The sequence below is a fragment of the Somniosus microcephalus genome, chromosome 7 (assembly GCF_052327205.1).
Source record: "Somniosus microcephalus isolate GS21.2 chromosome 7, FLI_Smic_1.0, whole genome shotgun sequence".
Lineage (NCBI taxonomy): Eukaryota > Metazoa > Chordata > Chondrichthyes > Squaliformes > Somniosidae > Somniosus > Somniosus microcephalus.
In genome coordinates, this window is record NC_140993.1 from 267541094 (window position 1) to 267556031 (window position 14938).

Consider the following 14938-nt stretch of genomic DNA (forward strand, 5'->3'; position numbering starts at 1 on the left):
TTTGCTTGACATTCATTTTATTCTTTCATCCTATTCTGGATGGGAATCTGTAGGGCAGCATTCCCTGATATCAAGGGTAAGGAAAAGGACCTGGAAAATCAGGTTGTCTTCTGACAAGAAGCAAGCTTTATGAAAAGTGTAAATTTTAACACTTTACAATTGTCACAAATAGTTTGAACTGATTCCTGCTCCTTCTTGCCAACATCACTTAATGATCTCTGTAACGTTATGTTCCTTTTTAAGTTATTTCATCGTGTAACCTTACGTCTGCTAATCTTGGAAATTTGTACCAGGAACAGTGCTTATCCTGGTGGGTATTGTGCACTGGGGACGCTTCTGTTGTCTCTGGGTTAATGCCCATCCTGAAGACCTTGAAACTAACGGCCTTACTGACTGTAATCAAGTCTCAAAACATTGTCCTCTCCTAGCATTGCACTCTCTTGGCACCTATTTGTACACACTCGGGGCTTTCCAGGCTCCACTGAAACACTCATGTGTTGAGCCTCAGACTCCTATTCCAATTTTCCAATTGTGATTTCGAGTATTTGGACGTTGCTGATTCAGTTTAGATGCGTTATTTCTCCTCTTTGATGCAAGATGGCTTCTCTGCCTCTACTGAAGATTGGGTTCTTGTGCAGCGTGAGACTGTAGGTAAATCACTTGGCTCTCTCAAAGTTAAGTAAAGCTTTAAAGGGATCCTGTGCCTCCCAATTTGACTAATGGGCCTAAACTGATGTATATGATGGATCCCTCTGACGCTGTAGTCTAACTCTGATCAGTTAGCCTATTCAGGCTTTCTGAGTAATTGAGTGACCTAACATTTCCAAATTGTTAATTCATATTCTGGCCAGTAATACCTGAAATATTCTAAAACAGTAATTGGGTTTAAAAGTTCTTTAATGGAATTTGCCTTGGTTTTTAATCTTTCTTGCGTAAGCCAGCCATGAAGGGCCTTTGCTGCAAAAGTCTCGAGGGGTAATTCTGTAAGTCTGACCTGCAGCTGGGTGAGGCTACCTGCTGGCAGCACGGGCACCGGACGTTATCCTGGCTTTTCCTAGCTGGTCTATTTAGTGGAAAGAAATAACTATTGTTAATCTGCCTTTTGTTTCTTGCTTTCAGACTCCTATAAGATACACAAAAACCCTACTACTTCCAGTCACCGCCTGCATTTTTGCTGTTATAGTTTCAAAGGTAAGTCCTATAATTTTAGTTAAGACTTTTGATCGATTCTGAATGAGATATTTGCCCCTCTTTCCATGCATGCTAACGTATGCAAAAAAAACAACTCCACACTAGTGACCCAGTTGTCAGTGATATTCCCCCTGTAAAATGTTCCCGAATCAGGAGGTAGTGTAATCGCTTTCTTTAAAGTGGGTCTGAAAGCGATGATTGGAAAAATAGTTTAAAAAAATTTATGTTTTTTTATTAATTGACTTGCATCTGTATAGGGTGGGGCACTAAATTATAACTCCATCATATTCCTTATACAGTTTTATTTCTCACATTTAACGTTTATATTCCTATGATGAGACAAACCCTAGTTTAAATGTTGTTGTTGTTGTGGCAGCACATTACAAGCACTTGTCTTCAGGAAGCTACCTCGTACACGCCCTTGCCTCTGTTCTAAACAGGCAATGAGCAACTCACTGCCCCAGAACATTGGCAGGTACAGGTACGGATTGTTAAAGGTTATCAATGAATGATTGGTGGTGAAGGTGGCAGAGGCAATGGCATTGAGCAGTGCAGACCAGGCCAAGATGAGGGGAGCACCAGCCAGACCATTTTAATATGTGGAGGTCTGACTTTCAGTGTATGCATGTCCAGATCTTTGCACAAAGTATTGTGAACACTCTCGAACCCTGTGCAATTTGGAATGGTTTAGTGTTTTCCAGTTAATATGAAAATCTTTAGTAAAAAAGGGTTTTGTTACAGTAAATAAGGAGAAACTGTTTCGAGTGGCAGAAGGGACGGCAACCAGAGGATTTAAGGTAATTGGCAAATGAATCAGAGGCAACATGAGGGAACAAAAAATTTGCGCAGTGAGTTGTTATGACCTGGAGTGCACTACCTGAAAGAGGGGTGAAAGCAAATTCAATAGTAATTTTCAAAAGGGAATTGGATAAATACTTGTAAAGGAAAAAAATTGCTGGGCTATGGGAAAAGAGCGGGAGGGTGGGGGTGACTAATTGGATCGCTCTTTCAAAGAGCCGGCACAGGCATGATGGGCCGAATGACCTCCTTCTGTGCTGTATCATTCTATTCTATTCTATGATCAACTTTGAACCCTAGATGTCATTCTCACGTGGTGATCAATACCAGGCTGAGGGCAGGTTTATTGTTTCACCAGATGCTATCTAGTTATTAAGATACAGTTTAATGTAATGATCTTGGATAAAGGCACTGCATCACTTGTTAAACCTTCACACACACAGGAATTGCTGTCGTGAGGAGCACAGAAGCAGAATAATTTGGGGCCACTGTGGTTTGCATCTTATTTGAATGATCTCCCACCAGCCTTCATTCTGAGCTGCACCTCTGGTCCTGTTCTCCTGTCACCAGTTTTAGTTCTACTTGTTCATACATTACAGAGAAAGCTCTTTTTCACTTTTGTTCAATTTTATTTTACCTTTCTGGGACTAGCAAATATTCCTTCATTGGCCTGAAGGACGTATCATTCTCGCAGCACTGGAACTGCTGTAACAAGTGAATGTACTGAGTAACGGTTGCAATTGAATTTCACCTACTTTACTTCCCTTTCTATAGATAAACTTAAAGCACGCCACAGTACCCCACAATACGGGGCTAACTAATGAGCGCGCTTTCCCTTGCGAGACTGAACTGGATTGATGACATCTTCCTGTGTGTTCAGGAAGTGGAGGGCTGTTCCCATGACTACATCCCCATTCCAGGATTTGTCCGTAGGCTGTCAATATAGCAGGCTACCTTTTCTTTCTCTCCTTTCTCTTTCTCTATTTCTTTATCTCTTTCTCTCTCTCGTCACGAAGTAATCACATCTATTTATAATATGTGTGTATATTTAAAATATTTAACATTTTCAGATAACCATCCAGATGGATTGTGGTTACTTAAAATAATTTATTCACTATTAAAGAGAACCCGTCGCTTAATTTTATTACAGATTTATTGATTTTAATTCTTCAGGTTCAGTTTTTCTGACTAGAAAAGCTGAAATTAACCTGTAGCTCAGTCGATAAGATGATTAATGTTGGAACTAATAGATACTTTTGGCAGAAGTTCGACATCCTCTCTGTAACTGGAAACCATGGATGATCAGCCATGATCTCGTTAAATGGCGGAGCAGGCTCGAGGGGCCGAATGGCCTACTCCTGCTCCTATCTTCTATGTAGTCCAGAAAACAAATGAGACTGGCGATAAATTCAATATAATTTAGTCTTAATTTTCCTTGCTGCCCATCCTGAAGTTATCTACAATTGTAGTGCCAGGTTCAGAGTAAGAACACAACAGAATAGGGGACATTGTCATTAGTAGTTTAAAGCATGTTTATGAGACATGCTCTTATATTAAAGTACTTCCGTACCCTTTTTATATGCTTTCTGATATCATTAAAGAAATTTGCTTTCCAGGTTATTCTACATTTATATTTCTACCAAAAGTTAATTTCTAGATTTTCCTTTGATTTCAAGTAGTATAAATTTAAAGTGAAATATAAACACTAGGGATTCTCATGTCACCTCTTGTATTTGAGTAGCGTATGACAATCAAACATATTAGTTAGTTGTTAACTGCCTTTGTTAACTGAATAAATAATACCATTGTTCAAATGTTGATGTATTATTTAGATTGTTCCTCATTTGTTAAAACTCACAAGTAGAAATGAACATATTTAATTTGTGAAATGTCCCTTTATCCGTCGCCTTCTGGAGGAGTGATTACTGGTATACAGTTCTTGCTACAATTGTACAGGGCTTTAGTGAGACCACACCTGGAGTACTGTGCACAGTTTTGATCTCCTTATCTGAGGAAGGATATACTTGCCTTGGAGGCGGTGCAACGAAGGTTCACTAGATTGATTCCTGGGACGAGAGGGTTGTCCTATGAGGAGAGATTGTGTAGATTGGCCTGTACACTCGAGTTTAGAAGAATAAGAGGTGATCTCATTGAAACATATAAGATTCTGAGGGGAATTGACTGGGTAGGTGCCGAGAGGTTGTTTCCCCTGGCCGGAGAGTCTAGAACCAGGGGACATAGCCTCAGGATAAAGGGTCGGCCATTTAAGACAGAGATGAGGAGGAATTTCGTCACTCAGGCTTGTGAATCTTTGGAATTCTCTACCCCAAAGGGCTGTGGATGCTGAGTCTTTGAGTATATTCAAGGCTGAGATCGATAGATTTTTGGACTCTAAAGGAATCAAAGGATATGGAGATCAGGTGGGAAAGCAGAGTTGAAGTCGAGGATCAGCCATGATCTTAGCAAATGGCAGAGCAGGTTCGAGGGGCTGTATGGTCTACTCCTCCTAAATCATATAATTCTTACGTTCTATAGCATATTGCCAGCTCCCTAGTGCCTTGCCCAATCAGACATTCTTCATATGTGATCCTAGATAGCTGTTGTCATTGGGTTATTCCAGCATTGGAGCTGAACGGAACCTGATCTCATCCAACCTCCAGATACACATTCCCAGCCAAAGCGAGAACTCAATTATTCTCTCCTTTTTTTCCCCCCCTAGTTTTATCCTGCGACATTGTGGTCAATTGTAGCACCTCACTGCTACTCTAGCTGAGACTGGCTAATGTAGCACAGACCTTCCTAATCCTTGTGGCTCAGTAGCATCACTACTAATAATACTGATTTTACACTAGTGTGCATAGTGCTAACATTCAACCAGCCTTTTGAATTCTCAGTTATTTCTTGTGATTGTCCAATTTTGTGAAAAAATGTAACCTTGTAATATGTGTCTCTGTTCATTTTGGTGGGTTAGTAACGTAAACGTCTTTCTCAAAACAAAATCTCACTCTTACCAGTGATGTGTGACATAACAACGTGACTAGAAACTTTTAAAATTGTATTTTATATGTTGGTAGATGAGAGTTCCTACCTACAAATCCAGACCAAGTTACTAATTTCAGCCTTGTATCCAGAGATGCACTGAACAAAAGCCAAGGGTTTCTCCACAGGAAGGGAAGGTCGTAGGCTGGGTCACTGAGAGCAGGCTTTGTGGCTGGCCTGTCGGATAGGGAGTGGATGGTGTACAGCACTGAGGGACCTAGCAAACATGAAAGAGAAAAAATTAAAATCGGGCAGCAAAAAAAAGTGTTTTAGATCTACAACAGTATAAAGTCATCAATCTAAATAAAACTATAGATTAAAAGTATGCTTGACCATGTAATTCAGTATAAAGCAAACAAATCAAATTAAATACTAATACGATAGCAAAATACTGCAGATGCTGGAAATCCGAAATAACAACAGAAAACACTGGAAAAACTCAGCAGGCCAGGTAACATCCGTGGAGAGAGAAACAGAGTTAACGTTTCAGGTTGAAGACCCTTCGTCAGGACTGAGAAAAAAGCAGGAAATGAAACAGATTAAGAAGCAAGTTAGGGGGCTGGGAAATGGGATGAAAGAACAAAAGAGAAGGTCTGGGAGGGGTGAGGAGACATTAAGAGATATTCAAGGCGAGACGAGATGGTAATAGGACAAGTAAAGAGACAAAGGATGGCTCTAGATGAAGTGTGAAATGCCTTGTCCTCACCTTCCACCCCACCAGCCTCCACATTCAATGGATCATCCTCCGCCATTTCCGCCACCTCCAATGTGATCCCATCACCAAACGCATCTTCCCCTCCCCTTTCAGCATTCCGAAGGGACCGCTCCCTCCGAGACACCCTAGTCCACTCCTCTATCACCCCCAGCACCCCTTCCCCTTTGCCCGGCACCTTCCCGTGCAAGCGCAGGAGATACAACACATGCCCTTATACCTCCCCCCTTCCCACTGTCCAGGGCCCCAAACACCCCTTCCAGGTGAAACAGTGATTTACTTGTACGTCTTGCAATCTAGTATACTGTATTCGCTGCTCACGATGCGGTCTCCTCTACATTGGGGAGACCAAACGCAGATTGGGTGACCGCTTTGCGGAACACCTCCGCTCAGTCCGTAAGGGGGACCCCGAGCTTCCGGTCGCCTGTCACTTTAATTCACCGCCCCACTCCCACTCAGACCTCACCGTCCTCGGCCTCTTGCATTGTTCCACGGAAGCTCAGCGTAAGCTCGAGGAACAGCACCTCATCTTCCGATTAGGCACTTTACAGCCTTCCGGACTCAATATCGAGTTCAACCATTTCAGATCATTACCGTGGCCCCTATTACATTTTTATATATTTTTTATCCACACTTTTGGTTTGTGCCTTTTCCTTTTCCCTCCCACATGGCAGCTGTCTTTCATTCTGCCAGCGCATTTCACACGTCATCTAGAGCCATCCTTTGTCTCTTTACCTGTCCTATTACCATCTCGTCTCGCCTTGAATATTTCTTAATGTCTCCTCACCACTCCCAGACCTTCCCTTTTGTTCTTTCATCCCCTCCCCCATTTTCCAGCCCTTTAACTTGCTTCTTAATCTGTTTCATTTCCTGCTTTTTTTTCTCCGTCCTGACGAAGGGTCTTCGACCTGAAACGTTAACTCTGTTTCTCTTTCCACGGATGTTGCCTGGCCTGCTGAGTTTTTCCAGCGTTTTCTGTTGTTAAATCAAATTAAAGCTTGAAGTACTTAAACATTTGGTAGACCTTTAATGCAAATCCAAGTGAGTAGGATCCAAGCGTCAACTTGGCTGACTAGGTCACACTCCTTGCCTCCAAAAGAGAAGGCTGTGAGCACGAGCCCCAAGCAGGACTTGAGCACATAATCTTGGCGCTTCAGTGCAGTACTGAGGGAGTGCTGCAATGTGGAGGTGCCGTCTTTCAGGTGAGCTGATAAACAGAGGCTCCATCTCCCTGTTCCAAGAAGAGCTGGGTGTTCTCACGATCCCCTGGACAACATTGATCCCACCAGTAATTATTACTATTACTGTGCTGTTCCAGACAGACCTCGTCAGCTAAAGTCTCTATTCGCAAAAGACAGAAGAACTATTGCAATTGCCTACTTGGTCAAACTCAGTATATTTTGCAGACATTGTGTAATTGAATATGTGCTGAATACTAACTGATTATGCACTGAAGCCCATGAGTCAAGGACAAATCAAATCAAAGAGCATGGTTGTAAAACTATATGTAATAAATAAATGGAAGATGAAGCAATCAATGATGCATTTAGTTTGTTAATTAAAATAAGAGAAATCCAAAAAGTGACTTTTCCTAATTCATTCATTCTTCAAATGAATAGGCTGTCATTTGAATGGGAGGAAACTACAGACACGTAATCATACCTCAAGTTGGTGCCTTTGGTTTCCCCAGTGCATGTTTCAGTAGCTGCAGTGCTGCCTGGCCTTGGAGCATAAGCCACTGCCATGGTGCTGGTCAAATCATTGGTGCTGGAGCAGTCTTTCTCGGACATATCCTTCACCAGCGCCTTATTTAGACCAACTTTACCCTTTCAAATAAAAAGAGAAAATGCTGGAAATACTCGGGTCAGGCAGCATCTGTGGAGAGAGAAACACAGTTGACGTTTCGGGTCAATGACCAATGTTCCCTCTGATTTTTATCTTTGGTGCACAGTCCCTTTAAATTTGCTGCAGCGGTCATGCATGCGCGGTATCTTGTCCAGTGGAACCGCTGGTGAGCGGCCTGCGCAGGGCCTCCTGATCGCTGCGTGGCCGCGCACCTGTGCAGATTTGGTGGAACATTGTCAATGACCTTTTGTCAGAACTGGAAAAGGTTAGAGAAGTAACAGGTTTTAAGCGAGTACAGAGGCAGGGAAAGGGGGGAGGGGAGGAAAGAACAAAAGGGAAGGTCTGTGATAGGGTGGAAAGCAGGAGAGATTAAATGACAAAAGGGATGATGGTGCGAGGCAAAAAGAGCTGGTAATGGGACAAGTAAACAAAAGATGGGTCCAGAGGAGGTGTGAAGGGGAATATCGGAATCATCAGCAACTGCTGCCGTCCAAAAAAATGGGGGCAGAGGTTTTTTTACCCCCCTCAAAAGCTGGTTCCCTTATAGAATGGAGTATATAGGCAGGTTTATTGGCCATAGTTCTTTTGTGTTGGATTAGCTCTTGGTTGAGTTGTATGCTGTACAAAGTATGCATTTTTTCCCCCTAGAGTCCCAGGAGTTCTGCATGTTCGGAAGGGCCCGATGCACCAATGCAATTCATAAACGTGTTCCACAGTTTGTGTAGGTAATTTCTTAAAATACCTTCAAATCTCCTGACTTCACAGAGCTCCAGGGACTCTGAACTAAATGCAGATATACAGCCCTAGTCATAGGTGTTAAAATATTATTGAGCGTCCAGTCGGAATGGACAACATTGCGAACAACTCTGACAATACTTTAATACACCAGCACTAGTGAATACTAGCTCATCTGTTCTTAATGCACTAGAAATAGGCGTCAGGCTCAATGCCACAGTGTGTATTTCTCTTGGTGTTTTGGCCAATATTTATCCCTCCACCAACATCACTAAAAACAGATGATCTAGTCATTATCACATTGCTGTTTGTGGGATCTTGCTGTTCATAGAGTCAGAAATTTACGTCACAGAAGGAGGCCATTCGCCCCATTGCATCTGTGCCGGCCGAAAAAAAGCTATCCAGCCTAATCCCACTTTCCAGCTCTTGGCCCGTAGCCTTGTAGGTTACGGCACTTCAAGTGCATATCCAAGTTCTCCGCAAGTCCCCTCTAATCCTTCTACCAATTATTTTAAATCTATGCCTCCTAGTTACTGACCTCTCTGCTAAGGGAAATAGGTCCTTCCTATCCTCTCTATCTAGTCACTGAGTCCTAACGGCACAGAAGGATGGCATTCAACCTATCGAGTCCATACCGGCTCTCTGCAGAGCAATCCAGTCAGTCCCATTCCCCCGCTCTATCCCCGTAGCCCTGCAAGTTTATTTCCCTCAAGCGCCTACCCAGTCTCCCCTTGAAAACATCGAGTGTCTCCGCTACCACCACTTCCGTCAGCAGCGAGTTCCAGGTCCTCACCACTCGCTGCATAAAAATGTTTTTCCTCACACCCCCCCTGTATCAAACCCTTAAATCTGTGTCCCCTACCATCAACTAGTGGGAACAGCCTTTCCCCGTCTAGCCTATCCAAACCCGTCATAATCTTGTACACCTCTATCAAATCACCCCTCAACCTCCTTTGCTCTAATGAAAACAAATCCAGCTTCTCCAACCTGTCCTTGTAGCTAAGATCCCCCATCCCCGGAACCATTCTGGTAAATCTCCTCTACACCCTCTCGAGGGCCTTCACATCCTTCCTAAAGTGTGGTGACCAGAACTGGATGCAATACTCCAGTTGTGGCTTAACCAGTGCTTTATAAAGATTCAGTGTAACCCCTCATAATTTTATAATTATGCTCAATTAAGTCTCCTCTTAACCGTCTCTTCCAAAAAAAAACCCCCAGCCTATCCAATTTTTCCTCATAGCTAAAATTCTCCAGTCCTCGTAAATCTCTGTACCCTCTCGAGTGCAATCACATCTTTCCTGTAATGTGGTGACCAGAATTGTACGCAGTACTCCAGCTGTGGCCTAACTAGTGTTTCATACAGTTTGAGCATAACCTCCCTTGTATTCTGTGCCTCTGCTAATAAAGGAAAGTATCCCGTATGCCTTCTTAACCACCTTATCTACCTGTCCTGTTACCTTCTGGGATCTGTGGACATGCACTCCAAGGTCCCTCTGTTCCTCTACACTTCTCAGTAACCTGCCATTTATTGTGTATTCCCTTGCCTTTTTAGCCCTTCCCAAATGCATTGCCTCACATTTCTCCGGATTGAATTCCATTCGACACTTTTCTGCCCACCTGACCAGTCCATTGCTATCTTCCTGCAGTCTACAGCTTTCTTTCTCACTAGCAACCAAACAGACAATTTTTGTATCATCTGCAAACTTCTTAATCATGCCCCCTACGTTGAAGTCTAAATCATTGATATATACCACAAAAAGCAAAGGCCCCAGTACTGAGCCCTGCGGAACCCCACTGGGAACAGCCTTCGCAAATTGGCTGCCGCGTTTCCTACATTACAACAGTGATTACACTTCAAAAGTACTGTACTTCATTGGCTGTAAAGTGCTTTGGGATGTCGTGAGTTTGTGAAAGGCACTATTGAATTGCAAGTTCCTTCTTTGTGAGCCAAACTTTCAGAGAGCAACTTTGCTGCAAAATCTCTTTTCGGTAACCAAGTGTAAAGCTGCCCTGACAGGCTTCAAATAGCACCCAAAAGTTAAAAGCTATATTGGACATGCAAAATTTTTTCTTTCAGGTACTTGTCCAATTCCCTGTTGAAAGCCACGATTGAAACTGCCTCCACCACCCTCTCAGGCAGTGCATTCCAGATCCTAACCACTCACTGCGTAAAAATGTTTTTCCTCATGTCGCTTTTAGTTCTTCTGCCAATCACCTTAAATAATTAAAGGAAAAATTTGCAGGGCTATGGGGAGAGGGACTAATTGGATAGCTCTTTCAAAGAGCTGATACAGGCACGATGGGCCAAACAGCCTCCTTCTGTGCAGTTCTGATTCTATGATAAACCAACTGGCACAGCCCAAGAGAAGCACTATTGATGTAGCATGGTTAATACGATGTCATCAAATTATCTTAAAGGAATCGCCTTGTGTTTCTCTCCATTGGCAATATGGGTCCACCCCTGTAGTATGCTTTAGTTCGGAGAATGAGGAAGCTGTTGTGAGACAGACAGCGTTGCTGTTTAATTTAATTTAATTTTAAGTTATAAAGTTAATTTTTTTAATCGAGTTATTAGTGCATTCAGTTCACATAGAATACATTTGACCTCAAAGTAGTTGTATCTACATAAGGGATGTACATATTGTCTTTTAGGTGGATAGGATGGGAGCTCAATACTCACCCTCCACCGTACAAGACGTTAATTGTACTCACATCCTAAGATTGCCTGACCGACTCTGCAGAACTTGAATAGAGGTACACTGACCAGGTTCTATTTCCGTGACAGTTGGGTTGGGACAAGGGCATCAGTATGTGATATAAAGAGGGGTAAGAACATTTAATTTTGTGTAATTATTTCTTGGGTTTTTCTATAGATTAATTGATGGGGCAGTGATCCTTGTGAGTAATATTGTTTATCTGGTTCTGACGTAGTGGGAGAAATTTCTTCAGGAAGATTTAAAATTACAACTCATTATTTTCTCAGATTTTATGATTTCACAGTCTTTTGATCTACATGGATTTATTGATTTATATATATATCGCAGAGGAAAAGCAGAGGGTTTAGTTCAATGCATGTCAGAGAATGCACCAAAAATACATAGAAGTGTGACTCAGTTCCCAGAAGGGTTAGATATAAAGATACAAGCAGACTTCATAGGAACAGGAGTGGGCCATACATAAGAACATAAGACGTAGGAGCAGGAGTAGGTCATTTGGCCCCTCGAGCCTGCTCCGCCATTCAATAAGATCATGGCTGATCTGATCTTGGCCTCAACTCCACTTCCCTGCTCGCTCCCCATAACCCTTGACTCCCTTATCGTTCAAAAATCTGTCTATCTCCACCTTGAATATATTCACTGACCCAGCCTCCACAGCTCTCTGGGGCAGAGAATTCCACAGATTCACAACCCTCTGAGAGAAGAAATTCCTCCTCATTTCCGATTTAGAAGGGTGCCCCCTTATTCTGAAATTATGCCCCCTAGTTCTAGATTCCCCACGAGGGGAAACATCCTCTCTGCATCTACCCTGTCAAGCCCCTTCAGAATCTTATGGCCCAGAAATTCGGTGGGCTGCGCCACCAGTTAGCACCCAAAGAGAGTACTTAGTGGCTTTCGCGCCACTGGCCACGCCCCCCCCCCCCGCGAAATTTAGCGGGGCACTAATGGCGGCGTTAGCCTGTAGTGCTGCGCCGCCACCGATGACGTCATCGGTGTGCGCAGCGCCCCGTTACCGCCCCGATCGCGATATTGGGTCGCGCCCCCCCGCTGTATCGCCGGTCGCAATCTGCGACCGGGTCAGGGGGGCCGACCGGCGGTAGTGGCGCTAATTAAAGGGGATGTGCGGGGCGGCCATTTTTTTTGCTGGCCGCCTGCCAGCACCTCCTCGCGCCGCTGTTCCCGGCCTCCTGAGCCCACCCCCCGCCCTGGGCAGTGCCAGCTGCGTCCCAAGAGCCCGGCACCTCTCCTCGGTGCCGGGCTCTTTTGCCGGCACTCACAATCTCTGATCGCGCTGGTGCAGGCCCCTCCCCTTTAAGAAGGGGAGGAAGGCCTGCAGTACCGCAGTGACACGCTGCGGCACGTTGGGGCGCTGAAACTGAATATCGCGCTGGCGCAATCGGCTCCTTCCAGGGTGGAACTTCCGGCGCCCAGGCAAGCTTGGGGCGCCACCGAATTTCTAGGCCTATATGTTTCAATAAGACCCCTCTCATTCTTCTAAACTCCAATGAGTATAGGCCCAACCTGCTCAACCTTTCTTCATAAGACAGCCCCTTCATCTCTGGAATCAACCGCGTGAACCTTCTCTGAACTGCCTCCGATGCAAGTATATCCTTCCTTCAGTAAGGAGACCAAAACTGTACGCAGTACTCCAGGTGTGGTCTCACCAACGCCCTGTACAATTGTAACAGGACTTCCCGACTTTTACACTCTGTTCCCTTTGCAATAAAGGCCAACATTCCATTTGCCTTCCTAATTACTTGCTGTACCTGCATGCTAACTTTTTGTGATTCATGTACAAGGACCCCCAGATCCCTCTGTACCTCAGCATTTTGTAATCTCTCCCCATTTAAATAATAATTTGCTTTTTTATTTTTCCTACCAAAGTGGATAACCTTGCATTTTCCCACATTAAACTCCATCTGCCAGATTTTTGCCCACTCACTTAGCCTATCTATATCCCTTTGGAGATTCTTTGCGTCCTCCACACAATTTGCTTTCCCACCAATCTTTGTATCATCAGCAAATTTGCCTACATTACACTCAGTCCCTTCATCCAAGTCAATAATATAGATTGTAAATAGTTGAGGCCCCAGCACTGATCCCTGCGGCACCCCACTAGTTACAGTTTGCCAACCTGAAAATAACCCATTTATCCCGACTCTCTTTCCTGTTAGTTTGCCAATCCTCTAGCCATGCTAATATATTACCCCCAACCCCATGAGCTCTTATCTTGTGTAGTAACCTTTTGTGTGGCACCTTATCGAATGCCTTCTGGAAATCCAAATACACGACATCTACTGGTTCCCCTTTATCCACCCTGCTCGTTACATCCTCAAAGAACTCCAGCAAATTTGTCAAACATGATTTCCCTTGCAGAAAACCATGCTGACTCTGCTTGACTATATTATGATTTTTCTAAATGTCCTGCTACCACTTCCTTAATGATGGATTCCAGCATTTTCTCAATGACAGATATTAAGCTAACTGGTCGATGGTTGCCTGTTTTCTGTCTCCCTCCTTTCTTAAATAGGGGCGTTACATTTGCAGTTTTCCAGTCCGCTGGGACCTCTCCAGAATCCAGCGAATTTTGGTAGATTACAACTAATGCATCTACTATCTCTGCAGCCACCTCTTTTAAGACTCTAGGGTGCAGGCCATTGGGTCCAGGGGACTTGTCCACCTTTAGTCCCATTAGCTTGCCTAGTACTTTCTAGTGATAGTTAGGGGCCATTCAACCCCTAAAACCTGTTCCGACTCATTTATATCATATCTGACCTCTACCTCAACTCCATTTACCCGCCTTTGCTCCACATCCCTTGATCCACTTACCCAACAAAAATCAATCGATCTCGGTCTTGAAATCTCCAATTGACCCTCAGCATCCACAGCCTTTTGAGGGAGAGGGTTCCAGATTTCCGCTACCTTTTGTGTGGAAAAAGTGCTTCCTGATTTCGCTCCTGAACAGCCTGGCTCTAATTTTAAGATTATATCCCCTCGTTCTTGATCACCCCGCAATCTTCTAAACTCAATGAAATACAAGCCAAGTTTAACCCTCTAAGTCCCGTTGTGCAGTGCACTTGCCTGTTTATCCACATTCTTGCCAGCTATTGCTTGTATTCCAAGTGTTAAATTTGTGCATTTGATACAAGGTATATATTCAGTGTGGGATTTTAAATTGCCCTCGTGAGTCATTTACATTTGGTGGCCATGTTAAGTGAGCTGGTACAAGTATTCCCATTCATCATCTAACTGCTCTTTAGAGGAACAATTGTCCAAGCTCTCTTTTTCATTTACCATTTCTGATGCTAAGCCAAGTTGTCCATCTTTCCTTGTGTTAAGCAAGATCCATATCTGCTCACTTCATCCTTCAGCTGATTCTACCCTTGTACACCAGCCCTCCCTTCCCCCTGCCTCCACAGGGAGGTAGGCACAGAGATCCATAGCCAGTTCAGGAATCATCGGTCACATTTCTTTCTGGTGCCTCGTGGGCGATCAGGCAAATCCCAGGAGGACCCATTAATCATTCTGTGATGACTTATTTTTCCAAAGTCCATCAACTGCCTTCCTGAAGGACTGTATAAAGAGTCAGTCTTAACCTGCCTGCTCTGGAGTCCTGTTCCACAGGTCTGATCACCCACTGGGAAACATTATTTTCGATCCAATGATTGTAATGGATGGAAGCTCACATGATGCACACCCAGTATTTCCTCAGAGGGGTTCTCTGTTCATGGGACATGTGGAACATTCTTTGTTCCAGTCCTACTCAGGTCCCCTCCCTCACCTCTTTTTCCGGTACATTGATGACTGTATTGGTGCCGTTTCCTGCTCTCGCCCTGAACTGGATAAGTTCATTCACTTTACTTCCAATTTCCACCCTGCCCTCACCTTCACATGGTCCATC

The 14938-nt window shown here is 43.9% G+C and overlaps 1 protein-coding gene across 1 annotated transcript in view; it reads left to right on the plus strand.

Annotated features, from left to right (window-relative positions):
• dpy19l1l (dpy-19-like 1, like (H. sapiens)) overlaps positions 1-14938 on the plus strand; it is a 98168-nt gene that overhangs the window by 56744 nt on the left and 26486 nt on the right. The window contains exon 15 of the mRNA XM_085993736.1: positions 1120-1191. Within this exon, the coding sequence (XP_085849862.1) occupies positions 1120-1191 (72 nt within the window). The remainder of the gene's footprint in view (positions 1-1119; positions 1192-14938) is intronic.